At 47.9% G+C, this 27,490-nt stretch overlaps 5 protein-coding genes across 5 annotated transcripts; 1 reads left to right on the top strand and 4 right to left on the bottom strand.

The window, feature by feature from the left end:
• Positions 1–1,755: 1,755 nt before the first annotated feature.
• BGW36DRAFT_387616 (putative mitochondrial molecular chaperone) lies at positions 1,756–3,185 on the bottom strand. Its single transcript, XM_046217141.1, has 2 exons — positions 2,757–3,185; positions 1,756–2,689 (listed from the first exon to the last, which is right to left on the bottom strand). The coding sequence occupies exons 1-2, from the start codon at positions 3,070–3,072 to the stop codon at positions 1,881–1,883; spliced, it is 1,125 nt and encodes a 374-aa protein (XP_046068429.1). The 5' UTR covers positions 3,073–3,185; the 3' UTR covers positions 1,756–1,880.
• A 942-nt stretch (positions 3,186–4,127) lies between these two features.
• BGW36DRAFT_304312 (putative polysaccharide synthase Cps1) lies at positions 4,128–6,689 on the bottom strand (the record flags this gene model as incomplete). Its single annotated transcript, XM_046211957.1, has 4 exons — positions 4,128–4,238; positions 5,050–5,341; positions 5,668–6,537; positions 6,652–6,689. 4 exons carry the CDS (start codon positions 6,687–6,689, stop codon positions 4,128–4,130), a joined length of 1,311 nt encoding a protein of 436 aa, XP_046068428.1.
• A 5,216-nt stretch (positions 6,690–11,905) lies between these two features.
• Positions 11,906–16,650, bottom strand: BGW36DRAFT_327187 (C2 domain protein). The gene is made up of 5 exons (XM_046212748.1): positions 14,452–16,650; positions 14,204–14,389; positions 13,685–14,153; positions 13,048–13,635; positions 11,906–12,994 (listed from the first exon to the last, which is right to left on the bottom strand). The coding sequence occupies exons 1-5, from the start codon at positions 16,401–16,403 to the stop codon at positions 12,113–12,115; spliced, it is 4,077 nt and encodes a 1,358-aa protein (XP_046068427.1). The 5' UTR covers positions 16,404–16,650; the 3' UTR covers positions 11,906–12,112.
• Positions 16,651–17,574: 924 nt separating this feature from the next.
• Positions 17,575–18,149, bottom strand: BGW36DRAFT_304485 (uncharacterized protein; the record flags this gene model as incomplete). The annotated part of the gene is made up of 3 exons (XM_046211976.1): positions 17,575–17,604; positions 17,657–17,968; positions 18,024–18,149. The coding sequence occupies 3 exons, from the start codon at positions 18,147–18,149 to the stop codon at positions 17,575–17,577; spliced, it is 468 nt and encodes a 155-aa protein (XP_046068426.1).
• Positions 18,150–20,114: 1,965 nt separating this feature from the next.
• On the top strand, positions 20,115–23,754 carry BGW36DRAFT_387593 (SNF2 family N-terminal domain-containing protein). The gene has a single exon (XM_046217140.1). The coding sequence runs from the start codon at positions 20,195–20,197 to the stop codon at positions 23,579–23,581; it is 3,387 nt and encodes a 1,128-aa protein (XP_046068425.1). The 5' UTR covers positions 20,115–20,194; the 3' UTR covers positions 23,582–23,754.
• Positions 23,755–27,490: the final 3,736 nt, after the last annotated feature.

Genomic DNA, 27,490 nt, shown 5'->3' with positions numbered 1-27,490 from the left:
TCTGTTGGAACTGGCCGCCCCAGAGTGACTATTTCCCAGAATAGCTCGCTCTTGAATTCCACGTTGCGCTATAACAGCAGCCGGAGACTTCTTAACAATAGCTCTTGTCTTGTCATCCTTGGTAACGTCCTGAGGGAGCTTCCCTTTCTTGTCACGTCGGAACGGATCAGCTCCGTGCATCAGTAGGATCTGGATTAGAGATGTGTCCTTTTTCCTTGCACCCTCGTGTAGTAAAGTTCCTCCTGACTGAGCGGTCACCGTATCAGTAACGAGTTCCAGGGCATTAACATCAACGCTTCCCTGCACTCGCGGTTCTTCAAGAAGCTTCCCTAGAGTATCGTAATCAGACCGAATGACCAGATCCTGAATCTGCTTTATCTTCGTATCGATAAAGATGGAACGCGCCAGTTGTAATTGCTCAAAAATATCCGGGGTACGGGACAAATCAAGTGCTGTCTGACCCCGGTAGTTAACCACAGAGTCATCGATCTGTGACTGTTCAAGCAATGCTTTGACAACGGCATCTCGACCTAACTGCGAGGCTAGATGCAGCGGGGTATTTCCTTCGCGATCACGAGCATTGATATCAACCCCAGCCCCGCTTGCCAGAACATATTCCACGACCTGCGGTTCTGCACATTGGATCGCGAGGTGAAGAATCGTTGTCCCTGATGACGCTGTTCCCGCTCCTTGCTCCTTGGCCTCCCTGATAGCCTTTGAAATAGCAGTGGTATCGCCACTACGCAAAATCTCAAAGAGACGAAACGCTCTCACCGACTGTTCAATCGACGTCACAGGTTCAGCGCCTTTGATAGAGCCTGCCTTCTCGGGGCTATCCGCACCACCTGGTGGCGACGAAATGTTGCCGGACGCATTTGGCGACGTGTCTGGATCTTCCGTCATGGCGGGAACTTTCTTACTGCTCCGGATCCTGTTCAGCGATAGAGAGGATTTGCGAGCGATCGGTGGGTCGGCGAACGACGAGGATGCGACTGTGGATGTTGGTGAGCTACTTTCTGCGCCACCGCGGTCACTACCATCATCCTGGGGTTCGCCCTTCGACTTGTCGCGATGAAGGATGGAACGCGCCAAGTAACTCTTGGATCGCTTGTGGTGACTAGGGTTGGAAATCATGTTAGTATTCTGTATGGACATCCAAAAACGCGGTTCCCATCCGGGATGCAATTGCGTGCAAGAGGGGGTAGGGAGCGGCGTTGTACTAGCAGACAGGTGGCTCGGCAATAACAAGCTTCCATCTCATCGAAAGAGGACAAACAGAGGGAGTGAGTGAGAGAAGGTGCCGTATTGCCGTTGATTGGAAAGAACACCAATCACCAACTTGCTGTTCAGCGTTGCGTACTGCCCGACTGCGAATATGCCATGTTTACAGAATGCGGAGAAACTCACCCCTCGCTCCGTTCTGTCATTTTCCGAGCACCAGCATGCCACCAGAAGAATGGCGCTCCGTTATCACTGAATGTTGTGGGAGGAACAATGTACGCAAAAGAATAGTACCAAATTGAATGAGAAGAGAGCACTAAGGTAGGCGAGGACGACTTGTAGATCTTGGACCGGACTTGATTTCGGGGCGGGCTGTCGATCCACTAATCGATGCCAATGAGACCATGGGAGCACGAGCGAGCACAGACTCCCTAACATTACCCCATAACGGCCTTTGCAATATTAATTCGTGGTGACTGTGATCATGATAATATTAATAGTGAGCTTGGTCGATTGTTGGACGTCATCGACTCGGCCCAATCTCGCCATCATATATATATCTCAAACTTCAGCTTTTAGCGCCATAAAATAAGAATAACCAGCGCTATTCTCGATTATAATTCTATGTAGATATATTTACAATACTTCTAGCTATCGCACTACCTTCTATCTCCACTAATCAGGAGAATAACACTTCCGAGTTGCCTCCGAAGATCTTCTCGGTCAACATCATGCGTATCTTCGACCTCTCCCCACATATCCGTCTGGTAAGTCACCTCGAGACTCGATACCTCAGCAGCCTCATCGACACCAAACGCCTTCGTCTTCTGAGCAGGTTGGACATCGCCAAAATGCTCGCCCCATTCGACAATTAACCGCACTGCAACCAGCAAGCTCTTGCTGGCAAGAATCGCTCTCTCCAGGCCTGCAATCTCATAGGGAGGGAGAGCAGTAATCCATTCCCGGATAACATTAACCGTAGACTCGCTCTGCGACGTCGGAATGATGCTATCCTCGTCAAGAACAGGTTTAATCTCAACGCCAGGCCATATGGTCTGGGTGAGGAAGCCGATGACTTCTTGTGCAGCTTTCATTTGACGAGTGCGCAAGCTTTCTTGCTGAGCAGTATCACTCTCCAGTACACCGTTGACTGGATCTGGATCATGTAGCTTCTTTTCCGGTACCCAGCATAAGAGGGTGTCTGTTTGTAGATAGCGCATCGCAGTGGTCACGATTTCCTTTCTGATTCTCCCCTCGCCCAAGCCGTCTTCTCGGACAATGTCAGTCGCACGCGTCGTCAGGGATGTGAGCGGGATTAAATGGTGTTTCAGCGCTTGCTGCGCAGAGGTTAGAAGATCCCATTCGAGAGCAATAGCTTCGGCGAGGTGGCGCTTGGAGTTCGGGATTGTAATGACGGTCTTCATAGGGCTGCGAACTGGACGAGTATCTAAAAGCACTTGATATCCATCTATACGTAAGACGTTAGCCATTTAACAGAAGAGAAAGAGTAAAGATCTCAATATGGACTTTCTTACCAGGTGACTCCTTCACATTTACATACTTCCAAAATCGCTTCTTGAGCGGATATTTCGCCTGCGAAGCCTGCGAATTTGTATTCTGTCCCTCTTGGATCGATTGTTCCTGTTTTTTGCGTCTTTCCACTCGCTCACCGAACTCAGGTGCTGGCTTCGGAGCTCTAGGAGGCGGTCCATGTGCGGTGATGGGGTGAGCAATGGCCCATGTCTTTGGGGAGCAATGAAAGCAACGGAACGATGGGGATGTTTGGCTGGAAATACTATTTCGTGGTGATGAGAGAGCTGTGACAGCCCACGAAGGTACCTTTCTCATCATGACTTTATTTTTAAGAGAAGAAGATGTGAAGGTTGAGTAGAAATGAATGGTTGATCGAGAAACTGCTGATATTGAATTGCCGGTTGCCACCGCCTTTTCTCTCGTCTATATCCGCTCCAGCCAATCAGAAGACGGGTATCGACATGATTTTGATGCTCGATTTTTTCAAATGCTGATTGATTTTGGGATGTTTATACCAACTAGGTGATGCAAGAATGAAATCGAGCCGAAAATGGAATTTACTCATTAACTCAATACTAACATAGACGTCTGCTTGATGAAGTTATGCGCAACATACCAATTCATCACATTATTGATTAATGATCTGTGGAACGAAAAAGAAAAGCAAAACAAACCTGAAGTGCGAATCACAGGCTTGAGAATTGACAAAATATATATGCAAAAAGACAAATAGCCTCCCAGTCACTCTTCTTGTCTAAGCCGCTACTGTCACAAGAAGCGAGAAAAATGCTTTTGATACTGTTACACGCATGACTTTTGACCAATTGCCAAAATTAAAAATAGAAGGTAATGACCAACTATCTGACGCAGAAACGCTCAAGGGATCTTTTCGGCAGTGCAGCGGTGCTGTCTTTCCCAGCTGTGGCCGTCATTGGAAGCGCACTTGTGGCGAATCCAAGCGAATCGAATCGAGTAGATGCAATATAGGGTCCAACTTTTTAAACACACGGCAGAAATAGCTGGCTCAAATGGCAGCAAAAACGGCAAGAACTAAACAGTAAGTTGACAAGGCTCGTGAAAATGATGATAGAACCAGGAAATACTGCAGATCAGCGAACCCTTTAATGACACAAAAGCTAATAAGTGCAAGTCAAAACATGATTCATGGCATCGTAAAAGAGGAAAAGGGGAGAGATGTTCGTAGGTGTAGATATTTGTTCTTTGACTAATTGAATGTATGGCTAGCTCATGGTGTTGAAATTAGTACCTGGACTGTGGCTGGCGAGTACGGATTAGATGATGACAAGCGCAATCATCAGTCGCCGGTCGGCTGCAGTCTGTCTAGAACCAATATAGAACCTGCCATGCCTGATTTAGACAAATAAGTTAAGCCGTTGGTTCTGCTTTTGACGCTCGATATCGGATCGCTTTCTCATGCGCTCCGAGTCATTGGCATCAGCGCCTTCTCTGCTTCCCCATGTAGTCTGTAAAAATAAATGATTAGATCAACTCGACTGGAGGTTTCATAACGGTAAATAAAAGACATGTGGGACTAATGTTGATGGTGATATGAGCCAAGCTTGACTCGGGATAGTCTGTGAAACGGACTGAATCATCACACCGGCGAAGTGGATATCAGCAACCGCCATGAAATACGTAATGTGTGGAAGTATCTCCGGCCGCTCTGATCCGGCTTGCTCAAGGCTTAGATTTCACCAGGGTTGATTGCAACAAATCCAACGAAATCGTCGACAAAGAGCCGCAAAAAATTGAAAAAGATGAAACGTGACGAGACACGGCAACACCAAAACCAACATGATGCCATGGCGACAAGGCTGGCAGCTCGACGAGACACGAAAGAGGATGGTGGGAAGGTACTTGCGTAGTGTTGCAGGGCTAATAATCAATCGGGGCTTGAGAGCGGGGAAACAACGAACGCGCATTGGCCCAAGGCAGTTGGAGTGTGAGAGTATCGGAGGAGGGAGGGGGGCACTGAGGGCAGCGGGCGGAGGGTTAGTCGGCGATTAGTGCTGCTAAGCCTGGGCAGCCGGGCCTAGGCCGCCCCCTGCGAAGCCCTAAAGCACTCTAGAGTCTAGCCGCGAGGCCCCTGCAGCCTGCAGCTTCGTTTGCCCCTCGGTGAAAATGGCATCACAAATCACAGCACCAGGCAGTATCGGAAATAATGCGTGAAGGGACAAACCGTTGATAAGGGGCGGGAGGCAAAACAAAAAAGAAAGAAAAAAGAAAAAAGAACGCGATTCAACGGACGCAACAGAGACGGAAAATTACACTTACTACATTAAGTGTGAGCACAGCGTAGATCTTGATTGCCCCGTGGAAGTAGCCGAAGAGAATAGAGATCGGCAGCATTAAAACGTCAACGGGGTATCGAATGTAGTGTCCGAGAAGTTTGATAAACTTGCTGAGTAACATCCAGCTATATAAAGCGCGCATTGCTAGCGAATGCGAGTCCCCATCCCAGTATTCGGTGGCCTTGTGGCACAGGTAGACGAGAAGCAGGTCGCCCAGAAGAGCAGGAGGCGAAAGCGTCGTGAGATGGACCGCATACGTACTCCATGGCTGCCGGCTGTATGTAACGCAGCCCCTAGTTAGCGTCGTCCATATAACATGGTGTTTCTTTTCTAGTTTAATGTGTCATGCCTAACCGGGCTATACTGGGCATTCCCCACCCGGGCATAACGCGCCAAAAGGGAAAAAGAAAAGCAGATTGCAAAGCCCGGTCCAACCGGAAGGACCAGCGTTATAACATAACGAGTGCAATGCGTCAACAGTACCCATGCAGATGTCATGCATCGCACCCAACACGTACAAACATGTGATAAATTTCTGTCTTGAGGTGGGACAAGGACAGTAAAGAAAAATACAAGAAAACCAAGTAAAAATAGTACTTACTACCAGATATGGCATTCGCTGAACATGCTGGTCAAATTGCTGCGCCAATTGCTTCGAGACCATCGAGCACACTGCTTAAGGAATTTCGGGTTATTCTCAAGCGTGGTCTTGACTTCGACTTCGGGATGGTATTGAAGGTATGTTTCCCATCCATGAGAGACCATCCAGCGAGTAATAAAATTGTCATCATCTGCATTGAGCTGGTACTTGCCGAACCACCATTCCTCGTTTGTGAAAGCATTGGTAAAGCCATCCTCTTGCAAAATTTTAGTAAGATAGGCAACTGTTCGGCCGGAAAGGCAAGGAACGCCACCATCAATGTGAGTAGTGGCAGCACAGTCAAAGTTGCGACGTTCCAGATACAGAGCCCCAAGAAAACCCCATATGCGTTCGGAGAAAGTGGGGTTGACAGCTCGACGTAGCCGCTGGCATGTTACGACACCGCCATAGCGGTCGTCCGTATCAAACGGTGCCAATATCCACGGCAATGCGGTGGACGGCCAGCTCACATCATCGTCGGCAAATATAGTAATAGCAGTTCGCACCTCTGGAATAGCCCGGGTCATCTGTCGCCGCTTGTTGGGGTGGGTGACAGTGAACAAGCGAACCCTGGAGTTGAAAGCAGGCATGGCAGACAGCATCTTCTCGGCTTTCTTGCGGTTGGCTTCGATGGTTACTAGGAGAAGCTCCGCAGGCCGGTTATCAAGGATAGTACGAATTGTTTCCACCAATTCATCTCCGCATCCTTCTAGAGTCGGCACTATCACGGTCACATCTTCCGCCGTTAGTCTGGGATTCTCTGGAATCGGGATGGGCTTGAAGGTATAGAACGACCACAAGTTAATGACTAGTCGTAAGTAGCGGTAGAGGCTGTCGAGGGAAGGAGGATAATCGTTAGTTAAAAAGGATCAATATAGGAGGTGATAGCTTGAAGGAATGGAGCCGGATAGGTTTGGAAATGTAAACATAGTTTAGGCTACTAACAACAGCATAATAAAACTTCTCATGAATGGGAAAGCCATTGCGATGTGAGTCCTCAGGTAGAATCCTGGTTAGAAATATCACTCATCGACCGATTTTCCTCACGTGGCAATAAACCCAATGATCAAGCAGACACATAAATGATTAAATGTTATGGTGTCGTTATCTGCAAGCTATTTTTGTACTCGTCTTTTTGTTGGTGGAAGCTTTCAACTATGCCACCTATGAATCCGTTTGAAACTAGTAGATTTGCTGCTCGAGCCACTGAGAGCTAACAGAAGCGAATGTATAGGTTGTTGGCAAAATCAAAACAACCGATGCTGCTCACAGCTGGTGGTGAGAAATGGAGGTAGGATGGAGATGACGAACTGAGGCTTAACACCGCCGCGTGTAATTGTCCATGACTCTCGTCCTCAGTACGGAAATAAAAAGAGGAGTGAGAAACGAGACCCAAGTAAGTACTTAAGAGTCAAGCCATGGAACTGGCAGCAATGATAAAGCCCACAGGGAAGAGAGAGAGAAGAGAAAGGGAAAAAAAAATCATGAACATGGGTTTCTGCTTGAATACGCCAGGGTTCCCGAGTTTCTCGACAAAAACAGTCTCTTGCAGATTCGCGCGTCATGGGTCCTGGATCTAGATGGGAAATGGACGAGTGGGTAAGTGGCTAGTCGACTGGGGCTTTTGCCGCCGCGGATGGGACCAGGTAGAGTGACATGCGAGCAGGGGCCAAGACCCTCCCGGGCAACGGTTCACGATGATGACTGGCGGGCGCTTGAGGGACCAGCGAGGATGAAGATGATGCTACGTCCGCCATGTTCCAGCGGACACATTGCCCGTTTCGCAAGGTAGAACAGAGCACGGCAGCAGTGAGTCAATGGACACGAGCGAACCGAGGAGACCGGAAAAGGGCCGGATTGGTCAGCCCTAGACAGGACGACTCCCGCTGCTGGTTCGCTGGCGCAGAGAGCAGGTACATAGGCAGCTAGCTAGCTCAACGAGGCATTGACAAACAAGAGAGCGTCGTGGTCGAGGAGAGTCCGCAGTGGGCGGCGTAGCGCCGAGCTTAGAGGCCTAGAGGCCGTGAGAAGACTGGGGCAGGCCGCTAAGACTTGCTGCTAAGGCGCCAAAAGTCACAAGAATCAAAAACACTCGGCCTGCATTAGCGCAGTGGAGCGTTGGCTTCGTATTATTATTCTATTTAGTCGTGGTAGTTGCTGTTAGTAAGTACTTAGCAACCCTTAGCAACCCTTAGCAGCCTGCTGTCGCCCATGTAACTTCGGTCATATCGGTACCAGTCTTCGTGCACGCTGTATCGGCCCGTACTGAGTCTGTACGGCCGACCACCAGGCTCGTGCGCCATGCTCCTCCATCCAACGAGGTCCGGCAGACGTCGCCGTGAGTGAAACACATGATAAGAGCGAGACGCGACGCCTTGAGCTCCTCATTCGATGGCGATACTGCTTGTTATGAGCGTCTCAGTGGCCCCACTGGTGCTACTCTGTCCCTCGTGAATCTGCGTCACATGTATCAAAGCGATACTATTCGTCGCTCGCAACCTCAGTGCGGCTCGTCGGTTGTTTCTTGTTGCCTTTTCGTCTATTTTTATTCACTGGCGGTGTTTTTAAGGCTCGTGCTCGGATATAGTCAGCCGGGCGACCCGTTCGATAGCCCATCATGCCGGCTGATTGGTTAATACGTATTCACACACGAAGGCCAAAGGTTTGCCCGTTGCGGCCTTGATGATTACAATCTGGCACTGCGTGGGCAAGTCTAGGCTAACATAGTCCAGATCCTGGCGGCGATCAGACCAGGCGAGACGCAGGTCAGTAAGCCAGTAGCCTCCTACTAGCCTATCAGCCATTTATTAAAACGGTGGTCCGTGGAGAGTAGGTACTTTACTCGGACAGATTATTTTAATTAGTTGACGATGTTTTCGGTGTCTCTTTCTGTACTTTTTGCCCTTTGGTCGTCTAGGGATTAGTTCCCCGCTCAGCTGAGCCAAACCAAAGGCTGAACCAAACATTCACAGCGAACGTGACCGTAAGCACAATCAGCGCTGGTAACTCGGACCCTCGCGGACAGGTTTGTCTGACATCCAGCAACAGCAGAAGCTTTCTCCAAACACTAAATGAGTCAATACCGATGGACCCTTGTTTAGGCTCACTTTTTGGTCGCTGACTTGATCAAAAATCATCACTCGCATGTGAGCGCGTGCGACTAACGGGATACGTTGAGGGATCGGCATGGGGTTATGACATGCAAGTGACTAATTAATAGAGATCGGTGGACACCATCGTGACATGATGCTGCCCCTCTTGTCTTCTCGCCTCTGTCTCCGCCGGAGTACGGGCTGCGAGACGGTCAGAGTGACTGTTACTCAATGCAGGATATGGTCAGAATAAGAAATAAGTACGCGTAGAGAGGTCTACTTAATGGTAATGAAGCTGCTTGACGCAATGGTCCCCAAACTCTAATTAGCCGATTGACACCAAGAGACCAAGGTGTTGATAGTTAATTAGTGTTGAACAAGGCCCAAGCGCTGCAGATCGAGATCACTGTCGACAGTCGCGAGGGGGACGAATGTCGTCCATTGTTGATTATGATTAATCATCCGTCGCCATAATATTGTTAAATATAATCAAAGAAGAAGAGAAGGTACAGCCGGAGCATAGCGAGATGCTCCGGCTGCTCCAACCGCAGACAGCAGGAGCGAGGGGAATAATACGGTGACGTGACGTGACCATACCGTACCAAATACAGATACTCGGCCGTGCATGCGTGTCTGGCTGGCTTTAGCGGCAGGCTAGGCGTTCGATGGCGCAATTTTATCCTTGTCATGCCAGGATGACATGCAGCCTCAGAACTCTGATGTATGACGCGCCTTAGCGACCCCGGCTTAGGCGATCATCAATCGAAGATGGTATTTGGCGTTACGTACGACCATATCATTAGCCGTGCTCTCATGGGGATTGTGCTTTGGGGAGGGGAGATGTGGTATATGTCTTGCCAGATCTACAGTACGGGCAGCAGGGTAATGCTTCATGCTCGTTGAATTCGAGGCTAGCGAAGACAAACCATCCAGAGTGTCTAGTTCGGCGTATGCGATTTAGCGCCTGTTTAGTATCGACTAAGCTTAGCGCTCCCCGGTCCTTCCCCGGCCATCGCCTCGTGTTTACCCTTGCCCTTGCCCTTGCCCTTGCCCTACCCTATCTTACACTACCCTACCCTGCCCTGCCATGCCCTTAGTCCTTTGGAATGCGTGCTCAGTTGGACAGACCTTCTCGAACGTTTCTACCTGTTTCCTTCTTATATCTAGCTGTGCTTCGTTTATTCTTTCGCATCTTTTCTTGATGCCGGCGGAGCAAATCAGGGGCTCTCGATTGACGGCAGCACGTGCAGACCATTTCTGGATGCAATTCTAGTGCTATTCGACTAGATATTGTTTAATTGTTTAATTACTACTAGAGACTCTGCTAGGCCATCATAGCAGGTGTCTCGAGAACCACAGACTTTCGGGCGAAATAGCTTTGATTGCGACGAGGAATGTACACGTCATCCTGCTTCTATCCTCCTCGCCCCGTCCGGATTGACTTGTGAGTCAGATATTGGAGTCAGAACGCGATATCGCATGCAAGAAGGTCGGAACGGGCTGCTTCAGTCGGTTCACTGGTCCAGCGATTCTTACAGAGCAAGTCAGAGCAAGTAAGAGCAAGTAAGAGCGGCGGCTCCACCCCCCCGATGGAGCCCATTAGTTAATTACAGGATCGCAAGTCGCATACCACGGACAGCGGGCGGGAGATAGCCACTTCTCGCGGTCCGGTCCTCCCGCTATCACCGCTAATAGTAAATATTATTAGATGATAAACCATTGTTGTCGTAAATCAATCCCGTTGACCTGAGGTCGACAGTTTCGTCATTTCCTGGTCACTGCACGTCTTTCCCAATTCGAAAAACGTCGCATTGGCCAATCAAAGCTACCCAGACGCACGAACCTGGTAGTACTCATCCGCTTCCAGCTGGAGAAGTATTTCGATGAATTCCCCACTTGTGCGTTGGTTAGTCGACGATACTAATTCTTACTGTTACTCCACCTGACATCCATACTCTAATACCCTATTATACTCTCTGAGCAGTGAATGTGCTGGTAATTTTCCACAAGTCGACATTGAGAACATTGACTCTCTTCGTATTTAATGTGGTGTGAAATTATCTAGATGCGTTTAAATTCGCACCAAATTGCAGACCACAATCTCAAAACGGTCTGCTTTATTTATATATTTTACTATTTATTTCATGATTTAATTATCCCGAAACCCCCATTAATATTTACCCCCATGGGCATGCATAAGCATCCTCCTGGCCATGACTAAATCCACCGGATATGCAAGTTGACTTCCCCCCGAAGAGCTAATGCTTTCAAACCTGGGCCTTGCAGCATGCACTCTGCATGTACTCTTCTGATTTGAGTAAAAGGCAGGGTCTGGTGGCGGTATTACTCGGGCTGATTATACCATGTGCTGCACGCTATCTTATTCACTGCTAAATGAGTGGCTTACAGCGTAGTCGTTTGTTAATTACAGCGAATTGATATGCGAGTAAATACTAAATAACAATCCTTCATTATTATTATTATTATATATGTCGGTTGGTACCTTAAGTCACGTATCATAGTTTGCTAGCTCAAACCCACGCTAACCGAAGTAGAATCCATGTGCATGTGCTAGAAGTAACCCGTTTCATCGTCTTTCTTTTTTCTTTTCCTCCGAAAAAAAAAAACTTTTTCCTTTCTTCAAAAAAAATAAAAAAATATTACCCCTGCTAATTAATACACGTTTTAATTAATTAATAAAAACTACAACGTGCTCGAAGCCTCGACATGTAACACCGGCACACAACCACCACTCACAGCGACATCTGCATTAAACTAATGCATGGCTTGAACACCCCCATACATGGTCCCCTACTGCTGATTAGGGCCCATTACCTGTCTAAGCAAATGATGAACAGATCTGAAACTTCGGAACAAGTTCCCGGGGTTGAGACCGAGTAGATCCTAATTTCAGAAAGGTGAAAACCTTTTTTTCCCTTATTTCTCGGCGATCGTTTGACATGTGCGCTGTACATGTCCATGTACGTTCTGTAGTAATATGTAGGCTGATGTAACTGCTTAGTTGTCGTTGTAATTATAGCATACTCCAATATGCAGCCCCTGGCTAACACACGTGATGTTACATGTGTAGGCAATTCTATGTAATTAAGTTGAAGAATGTCCTGGTATTGAATGGAGTGTTGAATGTAAATATCAGTGATTACATGAAATTGTCTCAATATCCACAAACATAAAACAAACGCTGATATGAGCTCAATCCAAGGCAACGTCGTAATGGGTATAAGACCGCTAGTTATCGCTTGACCAACAAAAAGAGAAAAGAAAAGAAAGGTCAAATGATGAAATAATACAGCTCATCGCCGTCCTATCGTACCAGTCATTCTCCCCCCACTACTCGCCATCAGACTCTGCTTGACAATCGCATCCGCTGCCGCCGCCGCCGCCAACCTCTCCTTCTGGCGGCTACGATCCCGGAGATAGCCGGCGGCTTCTGGTCTCATACGAAGAATCCGCAGAATCATATCGTCGTTTGGATCAGCCTGCGCCTCGCGCCATTTCTCCGCCTTGGCTTTGCGCATCGTGCCAATGTTTCTCACGAACATGACGCTCTTGGCTCGTTTCATTGGTACACCCAGCATCCCCGAACCACCCAAGTGTCCTGATCCCGTGGCAGCTGGGAGGCGGCCCTTGTTCGACTGCTGCCGTGCTGCTGTCGCGGATGCCATCCGTTCAGATGTACGTATGAGTGTGTCGGTAGGCTCAAAGTAGAAGAAGTTCAGAGACTGAATCTCATGATACTTGGGCGACTTCAATATATCCAACGATACACCGTTTGCCTCTCCAGTAACTTCGTCGGGAACTTGGAAGAATACTAGAAGTAATTCCAGCCACTTGGATACGATATCGACTTCCTGCTGCGTGAGAGGTCGCTGGTGCGATGGCTTGTCGGAAAGAGGAGGGACGAGTAAGCCCTCGATGGTAACCAGAACTTCTTTCCACAGACGAGCCATCACCATTTTCATCGCCTCCGAAGTCAGCGTTTTGTCCATAATGGCAAAATTGTCGTTGAAATATGTAAAGAGAGGGTCTAAAGCTAGTTCGATTTCCGCCTGTGATGGCATGGTCGATGTATTTCCAGACCGACTGCGCGTGAGGAAACTGGAAATAGTGAGGCCACGGTTAAGTAAAGCCTTCAGAGCCCTCCGGGAAAGAGAGTGACTAATGTATGCCGAGAGCTATTTTCATGTTAATATATGTATATACCTGCACTGTAGAATGAATTCCTGACCTTTTCGGTAATCTTCCGTGTCATTTCCTTCTCAGTCCGCTTCAACGTTCGGAAGCATTTCCCAAAGTAAAATTGGATATCGTCCCGTTCACCTTCCATGCTGACACGAAGTAGAATTCTCCCTTGCGTATCCAAATCTAACCAGAATTCTCTTGGGAGAAAGTCGCTAAAATGAGCTGGGTCTAATTTAAGCGACGTGCGTCCCACATAATCATGGTCGCCAACGGCATCCCAATCCCAGACCGTAGCAATGATATTCAGGGGTCCTTTGGTCGTGATGTCGATCGAACTGTCCCATCGAGGATTCAAGTTGCGGTAAACAATATGAGTCTTGGCTATACGCTTCTGGTACTCGTCGGTCAAAACGACATATGGGTCACTCCAACCATCAATGTCGCAAGCCTTCAGGTCCTCTCCCTCGACAATCTTGACAGTGAAAACATATGTAGTTGCTTTACGAACCTTCTGCTGAGTCATCGGAGGGCTGTGTTTCGCAATGGCATCTGCACAGCCATCGACATTGATCTCCTTTTCCAACTTATCGAGTTGAGCGATGGCGTATTCAATGTTGTTCAATTTGACAAGTGACTGTGTTAAATTTTAGTTTCGTAAACCAATGCTTAGGCTACAATCATACCTCAGTCAAAAATTGGAAGGGCTCAATCTTCTCTTTGTAGTTCCATGCCTCCTTGGCTAACTGCATGAGCTTTTCTTGCCTACTCTGAACCAAAGAAGCTTCTTGATCTGGTGACAATCGATCCATCTCTTTGATGAAGGATTGTTCAAGCAATTCACAATACTTGGCAATACCTCGTCCAATTGACTTGGAAAGAGCAGTCATGAACTTGGCATATTGATAATCATCATCCCACCCTAAATTTACCAGCTCTTCGACAACTTGATTGAATGAACGGAAAATATCAATTGCAGAAACACTGTGTCGCAATTCATCCTCTGGAAGATTACTTGTTTCTCCACTGCGAACGGTATATGCATCCTTCGCAGCAGCTTGTTCCACCCATTCCATGATTTTATCATCCACTTGACGAACCCACTGCCAGACAAAGGTAGAAAGCAGATCTTCAATGGGGACAGGGAATGGCGACCTAAAGTGTTGATAAGCGATAATTGCTAGCATTAGACTTCTCAAACATACCCAGGAAGTGCATCTCTATGCAGTCGTCTGATTGCTGCAAACCCTTTGTACAGCTCGAAACCGTCCTCTACGGGAATTTCGATTCCTTGGTCTTTCGCTCGTTGCATGAGTCTTATGACAATGTCCTGCGCATCCTTGGCGTACATTGGAAGCACACAACTGAGCAATATGTCCAGTGGATTAACCCTACAGTTCCAGATAGTCAGTTTTGACTCGCTTCATAGATGGCAAGAACAAATTCCTCTTACCCCATAATCTCGGGATTGTTCCTATAACGCTTTTGAATCTTTTTTCCCAGCTTCATAATCGAATCTCCTAGCTGGGTCACTTGATATGCCTCCCACTCTGCTTGATCAGCTGGGATGCTTTCGTCAAGAAGTCGCTGATAACATTGTTTGGCTTTGTCATGAAGACCTTCGCTGACATATTTCGCAAATCCTTCAAACTTATGCGGCGTCTCTTCAAAATGAGGATCAGATCGAACGTGATGATCCAGCACATACATGACCGGGCCAATAGGGTGAGGTTGCGGATCATAACAGTGCATCATCACTTCATATAACTCTCTCAAGAGAGCTTCGCGAAGAGCCCATAAAAGCTCGCGCATTAAGACAGAATCAGGGACAATCCACCGACTTCTATCGAAGACCACAGACGTCACAAAGTTGTTTCGTTTCTTCCCATCCTGCGCCGGTGCTTCTTTTACAAACGTAAATGCAGAATCGACCGTTTCAATGTCAATCTTCTGCTCCATGAACTTCTCCCGAATGACATCAAGGAATAAAACCACTCGCGAAGAAGCTGGAATGCGCCAGTGCAAGCATATTTCATTCAGAAGCTCTGTCGATTGTTTCGAAAGCAGTTTCATGGACGGAACTTCAGATGTTGCCTCCGTGGCTTCCAGCTTCTGATCGTGGATATCATACATGAGAGCACGCGAGAGGATTGCCCGGTAGAGTGATCGCGGATCAGATGGTATAAAAGTGTAAATACTGTTCGGGTCCGCACCGTCCGTCAGGGACAGTGAGCTTAGATCAATAGGCTGGTCAATGACATAGGATATGCGGTTCGATCTACTCGACGTTTGTGATAATTCCGCAAAGTTAGAATCGTTTCCTGAGGCATCCTGCGCCAAGGCATTGAACTGCGGTAGCGCACTTCCCGGTGTACTTTTTGCAAGTTCAGGGTTAGATTGGACAATTGCCAACATCATTTGTGAAAGGTCTGGCCCTTCACCACGTTTCCATGCCTCGTAGGCTTCATCGTCAGGGAAGTCATCCCGAGATAAAGTCTTCCCAGTCTTCAAGGTCAAATGTGCTTGATAATTTTTCAAGTCTTGGAGAGCAGCTTTCTCTGTCCATACACCTTTGTTCCTGTTTATTTCATCTTGGGCTTGAAATGTGCTGGTACCGAAAATTCGCGAAACAAACTGCACTAGTGGCATGTCTTTAACATCGTAGCTAATAGGGGCGATGATTTCGGTGGTTGTAGATGGTCCATTGCCATCGGCAAGATCCTGGTCATGGGCTAACAATTTGCTTTCCAACACTGCCAGCCTGCTAGTCAGTTCAGGTCGATCCTTTGCCCAGTCCTGCTCTTTGAGGATGAGTGTGATCAGACGGACGAAAAGCGCAACGTGCCGGTCTACCATGAGGCTCCAACTATCGTCGCTCGACTCTTTGCCTTTTCCTAATTCCTTTGTTGCATTCGAGAAAAATATCAAGACAAGGTCCTCCACGCGGCGATCTTGTTCCATGCGTCTCTTGAAAGACTGCTCTTTCAAGGCATTGAGGAAAATAGCAAACGTTCGCACCACCTCACGATCTTGGTATTCTTTTCGCCTTTCTTTTCCAACCAATATCCCAGTGAGTCTCTTCTCCAACTCTGATATGAACCCATGCGGAAACCTTGTGCTTTTTGAATCTCTGAGCCGGACGAAGTCTCCTAGGAGGTCTTGAAACGATGACGAAGATCGACGAACATGATTGTTTTGTCCCGGCGTCTTTTGCGTACGTCGTGCTCGTGGTTGAAGCAAGTGTGCGAGATAAGCAACTCGAAGCGCATAGGAATAGGCATCGGTCGAGTTCAAGAGTCGCTTTCGAGAATTGGACAGGCTGCGGGAGTGCGAGTGTCGAGCTTCATTTTGCAGGCTATTCAGGCGGCGGTTGCCACCGCTAGAATGCGTTGAGGCTGTCGACATGAGATTCAGCAAATTATTTCTGGTTTCCTATCCCAAAACTCGGCGGCAGATGTTTTTGGGATTGGAAGAGCATGAGGTACACAACACAGAGACGTTGGATTTCAGGCGTAATCTAGAAAGCGGTGTAAAGAGAAGAATTTGCAGGGAATTATCGATAGCCGTGGACGGAATCCGATCTCCAGGCGGTGCAGGTCTTCTCAGTTCTGGCTCGTTGAGTTCGTGTTTGAATACTGAAGAGGGGTGTCATTTCTGAAACAACACACTGACGTAGCTAAGAGGCGGACCACCCTGGCGGCTATGCAAACACTGGTTAGGCCGCCAAGAAGGCGTTTGCAAATCTCCAGGTCATGTGGGCCGCGTTTGTGAAACACTATTACATTTTGTATTATTTTTAGATTGAAATCATCTTTGTTCAGCGTGCAGGAAGTCGATTAATTGATTACATATATACGCTGTATTTACTTAGAAAATCCAGTAATTACTCACTTTCACACGCGCGGTTTTGCAATGGTGCTCAATCAGGGACAGATCTTGATGAAATCTAAGAACATATATATTCGCTAAATACTACCATATATTAAACAGCTACTAAGTTTGAGGGCCGTTTCAAGCCAGCAATTGAGAAGCCTGGTTAATAGTTAATGTCAATGTTGTAGAGTCTTATTAGGCACGTTGACCCTCAATATTGCAATGCACTACCCATCCAAAGCAACTATTGTTATGTTCTTAGGTCCTCTCATATACATAACAACACGAGACCTGTAACCCAACAGAAGCGTTCTTTAGGGGCAAGCTACAGTTACTGTATTCAAGCTGTAACTGTTTATCACCTTCGGATGGTAGACACGGATGCCCGGGGTTTACGTGGCTGGTAAGAACTCGCAAGACTTTCACCCATATTTGCCTAGTAATCTCTCCTGTAGTGTTAACGCTGATCCCTCATGTGATAGTAGGGATACCACAAACAAAGACAGCTTCGAAATAATCAAAAAGATATCGATAGCATTGAACTAAATAGAAAGAACATATGAGAAGAACCAGGAGGCTAGAAAAATGCATGTATCGATTTGTCTTTGTATTATTTCTCAGAATTAACTCAAGAGGCCGACCAAAACACTTCTTTGATGTTGATAGAAAACTGCTATATGTACATATAAACTCGCGAAAAGCATCACCATGTTTCCTCGCCGGTTTTACGAGCCTATTGTATCAGTTAGAGACAGCTCCGAATACAATCTAGATCAAGTACTCACCGCCACAGCTCCAGAGCCACCAAGTTCCTTCTCGAGACCATCCGGGAATGTTCGTGGAGCGCTCGGCTTATCTGGGTAATAGAAGCTGACTAGACCGCAGAATCCGAGAAAGCCAACAATGAATGTCCCGACGGACAGGAGGGCCTTGTTCGACGTAACATGAGTGTACTGCTCGGGGCTGAAAACCCCCAAAATGTCATTGTCTTCGTGCACGGGTTCGCCAAAGTTGCGTCGCTCTTGTTTATCCCACCAGTCACCGTTGGGATCGCGGAATGAACGCTTGATAGCGGGAGGGTTGGGGTAGTTTCCATTCTGCAGGGAACCGAGTCAGTCGTGTGTGTAGATATCAGATGTCCTTAATTCATACTAGATTAGGATCGTCATTTTCTTCCTGTGCTCGGAGAGCTCGTGCTTGGGAGAAGGAGGCGCGGGGGAAGGCAAGGCGAGAGGCAGTTTGAGGCAAGCGCCTCGACAGAACCTGGCGAGACAGCATCTACGAAGCTCGGATCAGTGTCAATTATCCAGTTGACATATAGAGACAGGACATACCGTTCCGCCAACGGTCAATTGGTACAACGAACGGTCGAAACAGTGAACTGCGTTGCGTGAGATGTATGCAATAATGAGGTCGGGTAATGTGCTGAGGTTGGTAAAGTGCTGGACTAGCCTGGCGGCCTGAGGCTTCCAGTCTTGGCAGGCTTACATAAACACTCGCCGCTCGCCGCTTTTAGATCGCCGCCCGGCACGGGAGAACTTGCGTCGACGAAGCGAAAATCAAACCTGTCACCAAAGCCCTGCCTCACGCGCTTCTTTTTATCGTCAGCAACGCAAAATTGCTGATAACGATGCCAGGTTTTCTCAGGGGTCTATGTTTACACTAAGCTTTATTTTGATGCCTAGATCAGCATATTTACTTGTGTCTGTGCTGGGAAAGTTGGGGTCAGCCATAGAACAGGCCCCCGTCGCGCCTAGTAACAAGATATGCAAAACGGTAAACCTAACGGGACCTCACAGCATGATGCACGCGTGACCCCCGAACCGAGCGAGAATTTTCGCGTTTCATCTGAAATAGAACTTCCGGAAACCGCAGCCGAACCTATCCAGCTATCGAATGGTCAAAAAGACGAAGGGGCACTTGATCACCCGGACGAGCCTCTGTCCAAGAGGCGAAAACTCGCCGAGTCCAAACGCTCGACTCCTCGACCAATATCCCCACCATGGAAAAAAATCGGAGTTGAGGGTCCTACATCATTCGTTGAAGGGGGTAGACGGAAATCCTCGAGAACAAACGCGATTCCTCTCGACCTGCAGCCACCTTCGTCTAAGAGGCAAACTCGAGCGAACCAAAAGGACTACGTGATCAAGGCTATCCCCTCTCGTCAAAATGCGTCGGAAATTTCACCACTATCTTCGTCCGCGCGAGCCGGAAAAATTGGAAGACAATCCCTTGGAGCAAGAGTAGGGTCTTCTCCAGGGCCAGGCCAAATACCCAGAAGGGAGTCTGTTAGAAAGTCAAGTTCAAGGTTTTCGACTGGTGGCATTAGCCATACTAGTCCATCGATAACAGCAAAACCTGTCCATTCTCGCATGAGGTCTCAAAGCTCTGTGAATGCGTCCGGACGTGTACAAGCAGCTGTTAATGGTGCGAGCCCACGACGCACGCGTCGTAATGCTTCCTTTTCGATAGATGCGTCACCTCCAGCGAACCCTAGTATCCATACACTAGAAAAACATGATAAAAATGAGCTTCAAGAATATGGTGGTGGTCAAAAGTACCCCCGTTTACGACTCAAAGTCAAGAAAGGGTCCACCAGCATTCAGCATCCAGGACATGTCGTGGCCCCAAAACGCTACGCCTCGTTTCGAGAATGGGTCGCCAATACGGATGTTTTTGCAGGAGAAAATACCATCGCCACAGAAGAAGACGCAGAAGAAGAAGCCGTTAAACGGCTTAGAGTATTTGAAGCTGGAGAGCCGGGGGGGTTGCTCACGCCACAGGTCTGCTCGGCTTGCCTCCCTGAACCGCAGGAAGAACCTCCACCACAGTACTCTCACCACGACCACCTTGTCGCACATGCCTTGTTCTTTCGCAAACTCTTAGACCAAGAACACAAACGTCATCGCAATACCGCTCGTCAGCTTGCTCAATGGTGTGCCGAAGCATGGAGGAAGAGAAACAAAAGACCAGAAGATATTCTTCGCGAGCAGGAAGAAATCATCAAAGCTAAAAGACGACAGCTTATCAGAGACCTCCAAAGACAATTTGACTTGGTTCGCGCTGAGGTTGATAGGGCTCGCTTAGCTCGCTGGGAAGAAGAAAGAAAAGCCGAAAACCAACAAGCGTTGAATCAAGCTATCAAGCAGTCGACCATGCTTTTTGAGAAAAGACGACAAGAAATTCTCGGCGTTGGAAGCGATATGGATCTTGTAAGCGAGGACTTTGATGATGATGAAGATGATGAAGAAGAAGAAGAAGAAGAAGACGATAATGAGGAGGACGAAAACGATTCGTTGATTTCAGATGATGACGAAAGCAATATGTCTAGCAGTGAAAGTGAAAGTGAAAGCGAAGGTCCTGCTGATGACGACGAGGCATTGACTGCTGAAGAATTGCGATTGAAGTATGCTAATCTCCCTGGCGCCTTGTCACAAAGAAATGCCAGCTCCGACTCTTCTCTAGTCTCTTCAACCCGTAATACGCCGTTACCTGACGATGAGTTCACTGAAGACGGTGCTGGCTCAGAGAGAACTGGGAACCTTGAGGATGTCGACCCTCTTCTCCTTGACGACAGTGATGAGTCTACCGATATGGACGATGATATGGGTGATAGTGATGCCGATGCTGACGAAGAGGAAGAGGAAGACGATGAGAGCGATGATAGTGATGTTTCTGAGGATGGCCCTGGGTTGTTGGGATTTTTCTCCTCGAAAGACACAGTTTATAGCGGCAATACGAACGATGCTGAGGAAGTCGAAGCTGAAGAAGCTGAAGACCAAGATGAAGTATCTCTCGTTCCGACAGGTCTGCCTAAGCACGACGATGAAACTGAATTCTTGAATCCTAAAGTGGACTCTACAAAATCGGAAGAGGGTGTCGTTCCAGAATTAGGCGCTGTTGCTGAGCCTGGAATACTGAATGATGAAAGTCTACCAGAACAGATGGATGTTGATCAACCAAACTTGCCAGTTCAAGATGAAGATACTCGTGAGTCGCGGCATAGCAGGGATGGTTCCAGTGAAGCTTCTCCGGGTACCGTTGCCACCAAGCCATCGGAACCAGAATCAATCTCGTCTTACGAGAATCAATTCGAGAAACCAGCGGATATAACAGAATCGCCTATGACGGCTGGATTGAAGACTCCTATCCCTCACCTTCTAAGGGGAACTTTGCGTGAATACCAGCACTATGGACTTGACTGGCTAGCAGGACTCTACAATAATCATATCAACGGCATCTTAGCCGACGAAATGGGTCTTGGCAAAACTATTCAGACGATTGCCCTTCTTGCACATCTAGCTGTTGAACATGAAGTTTGGGGCCCTCACCTGGTAGTTGTACCTACCAGTGTTATCCTCAACTGGGAGATGGAATTCAAAAAGTGGTGCCCCGGGTTCAAAATCATGACTTACTATGGAAACCAGGAAGAAAGAAAGCAGAAAAGACGAGGCTGGACGGACGACAGTAGCTGGGATGTTTTGATCACCTCTTATCAATTGGTCTTGCAGGATCAACAGGTGCTCAAACGAAGAAATTGGCACTACATGGTTCTCGACGAAGCTCACAATATCAAAAACTTCCGATCCCAAAGATGGCAGGCGTTGCTCACATTCAAGACTCGGGCTCGTCTTCTGCTTACTGGTACACCGCTGCAGAATAACCTGACCGAGCTTTGGTCTCTCCTGTTCTTCTTGATGCCCTCAGATGAAGATGGAGCTGGTGTTGAAGGATTTGCTGATCTCAGAAACTTTTCAGAGTGGTTCCGGCGGCCAGTCGAACAAATTTTGGAGCATGGTAGAGAGACGATGGATGATGAGGCGAAACAGATAGTGACAAAACTGCATACCGTCCTCCGCCCATACCTGCTTCGGCGACTCAAGGCCGATGTCGAGAAACAGATGCCTGCCAAATATGAGCATGTGATAAATTGCCGCTTGTCAAAACGTCAGCGCTATCTTTATGATGGCTTCATGTCTAGGGCTCAAACAAAGGAGACCTTGGCGTCTGGCAATTATCTTTCCATTATCAACTGTCTCATGCAACTTCGAAAAGTCTGCAATCATCCTGATCTCTTTGAAACGCGGCAAATATCGACTTCATTTGTGATGTCAAAATCGCTGGCGACAGATTATGAGATTAAGAATCTGCTCGTACGACGCCGGCTTTTATACCAGCACCCGTTCGATAATCTTGATTTGGATTTCCTCAATTTAGCGCCTGTGTTCCGAGAAACCCTATCGAAGAGGCTAGTACAAGATACTAGCCGCATAATGGCGTTTGAACCTTTGAAGACATTACGTGAACGTCAATACAGACGGACCAACTGGCAGATGGGATTCGATGGCTCTTCAGTGCGGTCTACGCTGGACTCGATGGAAAATCTTACACGCAAGAGGAGGATGAATGAGCTGGAAAGCACGCTCTACTTTGAGTCGAATCGACACGGAAGACGCCCGGTTTGGGGAAAGAGTTTGATTGAATTTCTCACAATCGAACGACCATACAATGGATTTTCCACACGGGGAACTCTTCAAGTGTCTAAACTTGAGCGGCTGTCCAACCAGTCAGCAGTTCTAGCCTCTATGATCAACTGTATCGAAGACCGTGCACTTTCCATGGAAGGCTACATTCAGAGGTTTGCTTGTGTGACTCCGGCAGCTATTGCAGCAGGTACTACGGAAGCAGCCATCACACCTCTGGAAACACGCTACTTTGACAAAGACTTAAGGCTTTACAAATACGATCCGTTCCACGAAGCGCAAATGCGGCTGTCTATCGCCTTTCCAGACAAACGGTTGTTGCAATACGACTGTGGCAAGCTTCAGCAGTTAGACAAGCTGCTACGTAAACTCCAGGCAGGTGGTCACCGCGCCCTGATCTTTACGCAGATGACCAAAATGCTGGATATCTTAGAACAGTTCCTGAATATCCATGGACATCGCTACCTCCGTCTTGACGGCACTACGAAAGTCGAGCAACGTCAGATGCTGACCGATCGCTTCAACAATGACAATCGTATACTTGCATTTATTTTGTCTACTCGGTCTGGTGGGTTAGGTATCAATCTTACTGGCGCGGATTGTGTCATCTTCTACGATCTGGACTGGAACCCGGCCATGGACAAGCAATGCCAGGACCGATGTCACCGTATCGGGCAGACCAGAGATGTGCACATCTACCGTTTGGTGTCAGAGTACACAATCGAGTCCAACATCCTCCGCAAAGCCAATCAGAAGCGGATGTTAGACGATGTAGTCATCCAAGAAGGTGGATTTACTACAGACTACTTCACCAAAGTCGCCACATCGGACATGGTCGATGCACCAGACGAGCAGGACGAAGCAAGCAAGGCCATGGACCGGGTTCTCGACAACCGGGGCGGGACTACACGCGTGTTCGAGCAGGCAGAGGACAAGGAAGATATTGTCGCGGCGAAGAACGCGCAGAAGGAGATGGAACATGCAGACGACGGCGACTTTGAGGAGCGCACTCCCGCGCAGCTAGGCACAGCAACGCAGGACGGCACACCGGGACCCAGCGTGGCGACCGATACGATAACCGAAGACACTGAGCCGAACCACATCGACGACTATCTGCTGCGTTTCATGGAATGGAATCTTCAAAACGAGCCCCTGATTCTGCCCACCGACAAGACAAAGAAAAAGTCAAAACGAGGGAAGGAGCACCGAATCAAGAGGCGTCGCTAGATCCTAATTTTGTACTGATATTCTGGTTATTTGCACGACTACATTTCATGGCGTTGATGTTTTAATTTCGCGTATGGACGGATACTTGGGTTGTCCCTTTTTTTTCAAATTTTGTTCTGTTTTACTACACTTCTCTCGTGTCTAATTAATACATTAAATAATCTTCACCATCATGGCATCAGTTGATGGGCGAGACTTGTTCAACTCAGATCACCGAGCATAGCGTAGTAACCTCTCCTGATCTCTTGTAAACAGAAACCTATCTACCTAACCTCGACTCCATCCAGCTAGCGAATCACAGCAATCAACTGCCTACAGTCACATCCACGCGCGATTTAAGTCACCAATTATCAAATTGACGCATCACCTCTCAAATCAGGACTAGCATTGGGCTTAGCATTTTAAATTAATAATTATGCGCGAACAGCATTTGACGAGGGAGGTGGACTAAAGCAGGCGTGATGTGCTACGAACACATGTTCATGCATAGCCATGGATCGGACATGTAGAATCATAATATGGAACGGATGAGGGGTATCTAGGGTGTCGAATCCAGAAACATAAATCATAATCATAATCTGGGAGGGGGGCGGAGGATGTCCGGAGACATTATTACATACGCTACTACAGGTGGTACTCCAGTGGTGGTACAACTACATGGTCATGCACATGATGTGAATTATGAATAACAAAATACGCACACGAAGTAGAGTATTAATGACTTAATGCTGGCTAAGAATTGCTGATCCGTCCCACAGTTCCGGCAGCGTGGACGGCGGCGATCATCTAACTGAGTCGGTGCGTGTCCGAGATGGAAGACTGATTGTGGTGATCGTGGTGATCGTGATCGTCGTCGTTTGAGCAGAGTGGGCCGGCTACTCCGGAAGGGGCTTATCGTCCGAGCTCTATCCATACATAGCAGAGGATAAGGCATCGTGGCAAATAATATGTAGTAAAATGCGACGGTAGTTGGCTATTGCAGCAGCCGGGTGTTCGATTATGGAATATTGCGTGACTGATTAGTTAATTCTTACTCCCAGGGTCCTTGTAGAGAGGGTTAGAGCCTAGCTAGGATCCCTTGAAGGCAATGCATTGTGTCGACAGTACAAGGAAGAAAGAAAGAAAGAAAGAAAGAAAGAAAGGAGCAGAACAAAGAAGGAAGCAGCAAAGAAAGAAAGAGATCATATTAGCATATCATATTATTACTGCTTGCTATTGTTATGTGACGTATGGTTGTCCCACCCGCTGTCAGGACTTCCAACTTACCACTGTGACGGGTCTGATCATCTATCCATCCATGTACTGTATGACCTTCCTATGCTTATACATCCTATGCTCTGTGTCCATGTCTAGGATCTAGACATTGCTTAGTATATAGTGATAGCTCACATCAACCCTTACGCGACTGCTGATTCGACACTCTTTTAATTAACCCTTTAATTAACATCCGATTGCTCTTTCTCATATTCTTATTTTCTGTTGATGCTGTACATGTTTTCTTCTTCCTCTTGCTAGCCCGACTTGGGCACCACACACAGTCCTCCCGGCCTCAGTCTAGCCAATTGCGGATGGAGTCTTTGTTGTGCTATGCAGCGCGAGGATCAGGATCTCTTCCTATTGGTCCGTTGCGAGAACAGCCTGGCGATCGCCCAATCAGAGCCGCCCCGGCGACCTTCGGGGTCCATCTTTCTTGTAGAAGTTAATAGAAATGATGCATTCTGGGCTCACGGAGTATACAGGTCGTCGATTCACGTCGAGTCAATAGTGCTACGAGTCAAGACGGCAATGTTGAATTATTAACATTTGTGACACAAAGAATATACTTTACACTGGTCAGTTTCACGATTAACAAAGCGGCCAGTAGTCTCGCCATATATCGCGAGATTACTGCTGTACCGTCATAATATAAGAGGAAAATCATAACAGCACGAGGTTATGAGTGTATCAGAATGTGATGGCGAATGTGATGGTGTCGTTGATGTTGGGGGGATAGTGTATCGCGATTGGTGTTTCTTGCCACCAAGAAACTAGCGGGCGGCTTGTCAACAGGGATTAGGATGATGCATGGTGATCCACTAGTCTATCAACCAGACTCGGGACTAGTTGTAGGCCCGCTGCCGTGTCTTTGTCGTCCATGCATGATATCCTGCTGACGGGCATTCTTGTACGACGACGTAGGATGATCTGGACCTGGCACACATGGTTGCTAGGGTGTAATATATAATAACAATATACAGGTATATACTCCGTATCATATATATATATATATATACGGAGTATGTTGCCGCGTATATTCAAAGGCTAACTAGATAGACTAGCTCGACGTCAGCTGGTTGAGCGGGATAATTTTGCTGCCATTTCCCGGCTGGGCGGGGTGGCCAGGCCGCCTGACGGCCCACTAGGCCGGAAACGACAGGCTAATACTACTATTGTTATATTGTTTATTACGTGTATAACTCATCTACTATGGAATAATTTGTTTGCGTGTATCGTGTCAAGGATCCGAGGATATGTGGATAAAATATACAGAGCAAGAGCATTCGATAACATGAAGAACTGTTCCTTCACAACAAATCCACACAGTGCAGTGCTCAGTGGCGTCAGTGATAGTGCCGAGCACATGGAGAGGGAGCCATGTCTGTGGAGGCGACGGATCTTCCCCGAGTTGCCCTAACGTGCCAAGACCCCACGCTAGCCCAATGAGGCAGTCGAGTTCACGGTATTTGGAATTCCTTAGTCATACACCCAGTGACCTGACTGACCTCACTGCCTGTTTGGGCCTGGGGCCGGTTTAAGCTTTAGCCTTGATTCACAACAATAATAATGACTGTAATATTATGCTGTGTACTAGCACTACTAATACTGCTCCGTAAATGCTAGCAGTCAGATTAACTCCCCGTCATACTAGTACACTTACAAAGTCTACTACTGAGTAGCCAGAGTTTACAGCACTACTCGATCTGGAGTAGTCGCATCGCGGCTCAGTGGTTATCAACTTGATGTTTACCTTCTAATCATCATATCTATTCTGAATTCTGATCGCGGTAGGAGTTAATTAATATTAATATTAATAGTGTAAAATTCTCCGTCGTGCACGGTGACTCGATCAATAGTTTGCCTCCCACGAGGCACGCATATCGTGATCATATTCTCCGTACGTCGCACATCCTCCGAGTCATCCACCCACCATCGCTCCCAGAACCAGAGATCAGGGTCAGGATCCGCCGGGAGCTGCAGCCGTTGAGATAGCCGACGGCCTCGACCTAGATGACATAGTACGTCTACCCATTTACTTGCAACTCACAAGTAGCAGATTGCAGAGTCAAATAGAACGCAGGTACCGAGGCAGTTAACACCCGTGAAAGTGGACTTGGCAAGTGGACTTAGTCAGAGGCACATACTGCTGTTTTCGGAATGGCTGCGGATCGGAGCCATCCTGACGGGACAGAGGCAGCGGTGTTTGTGTTTGGCCCCAGCCAGTAGCAGGCCGGATTGTCTTAGGTTAGAGTTAGTGCTAAATGACTTAGTAGTAGTGCATGGCCACTGCCAGTGGCAGCTAGAGTGAAGAAACTGACTCGAAAGAGGTTCGTACATCATACACGTTGAGTGGGCACATTTAGCAGCAGCCGCCAATCACTCGCCGCCCGGTGCGGAGGATACGGGGGCCGCAAGGGTATCCTGGCCGCAGGGAGCAAGAGCGGGGGCCTGAAGGAGCTAGGCAGGAACTAGGGCGGGGCTAGCGAGCCATGGGATGAATCCCATGGGCCAATCGCCCGCCCGCCGTGGCGCGTGCTAGGCCGCAACGGGGGCACTGGCAGGCCCGGGCAGGCTAGCGTGATGGTCACGCTAGGCGGGCGCTGCACGGCTAGTGCGTGCGCTAGGCCAGGAATGGCACTGCCTCTCTGGTGC

Source organism: Talaromyces proteolyticus (genome assembly GCF_021365285.1).
Source record: "Talaromyces proteolyticus strain PMI_201 chromosome Unknown BGW36scaffold_11, whole genome shotgun sequence".
Lineage (NCBI taxonomy): Eukaryota > Fungi > Ascomycota > Eurotiomycetes > Eurotiales > Trichocomaceae > Talaromyces > Talaromyces proteolyticus.
The sequence above is the reverse complement of the archived record's forward strand: the minus strand, read 5'-3'. Positions and strand labels throughout refer to the sequence as shown.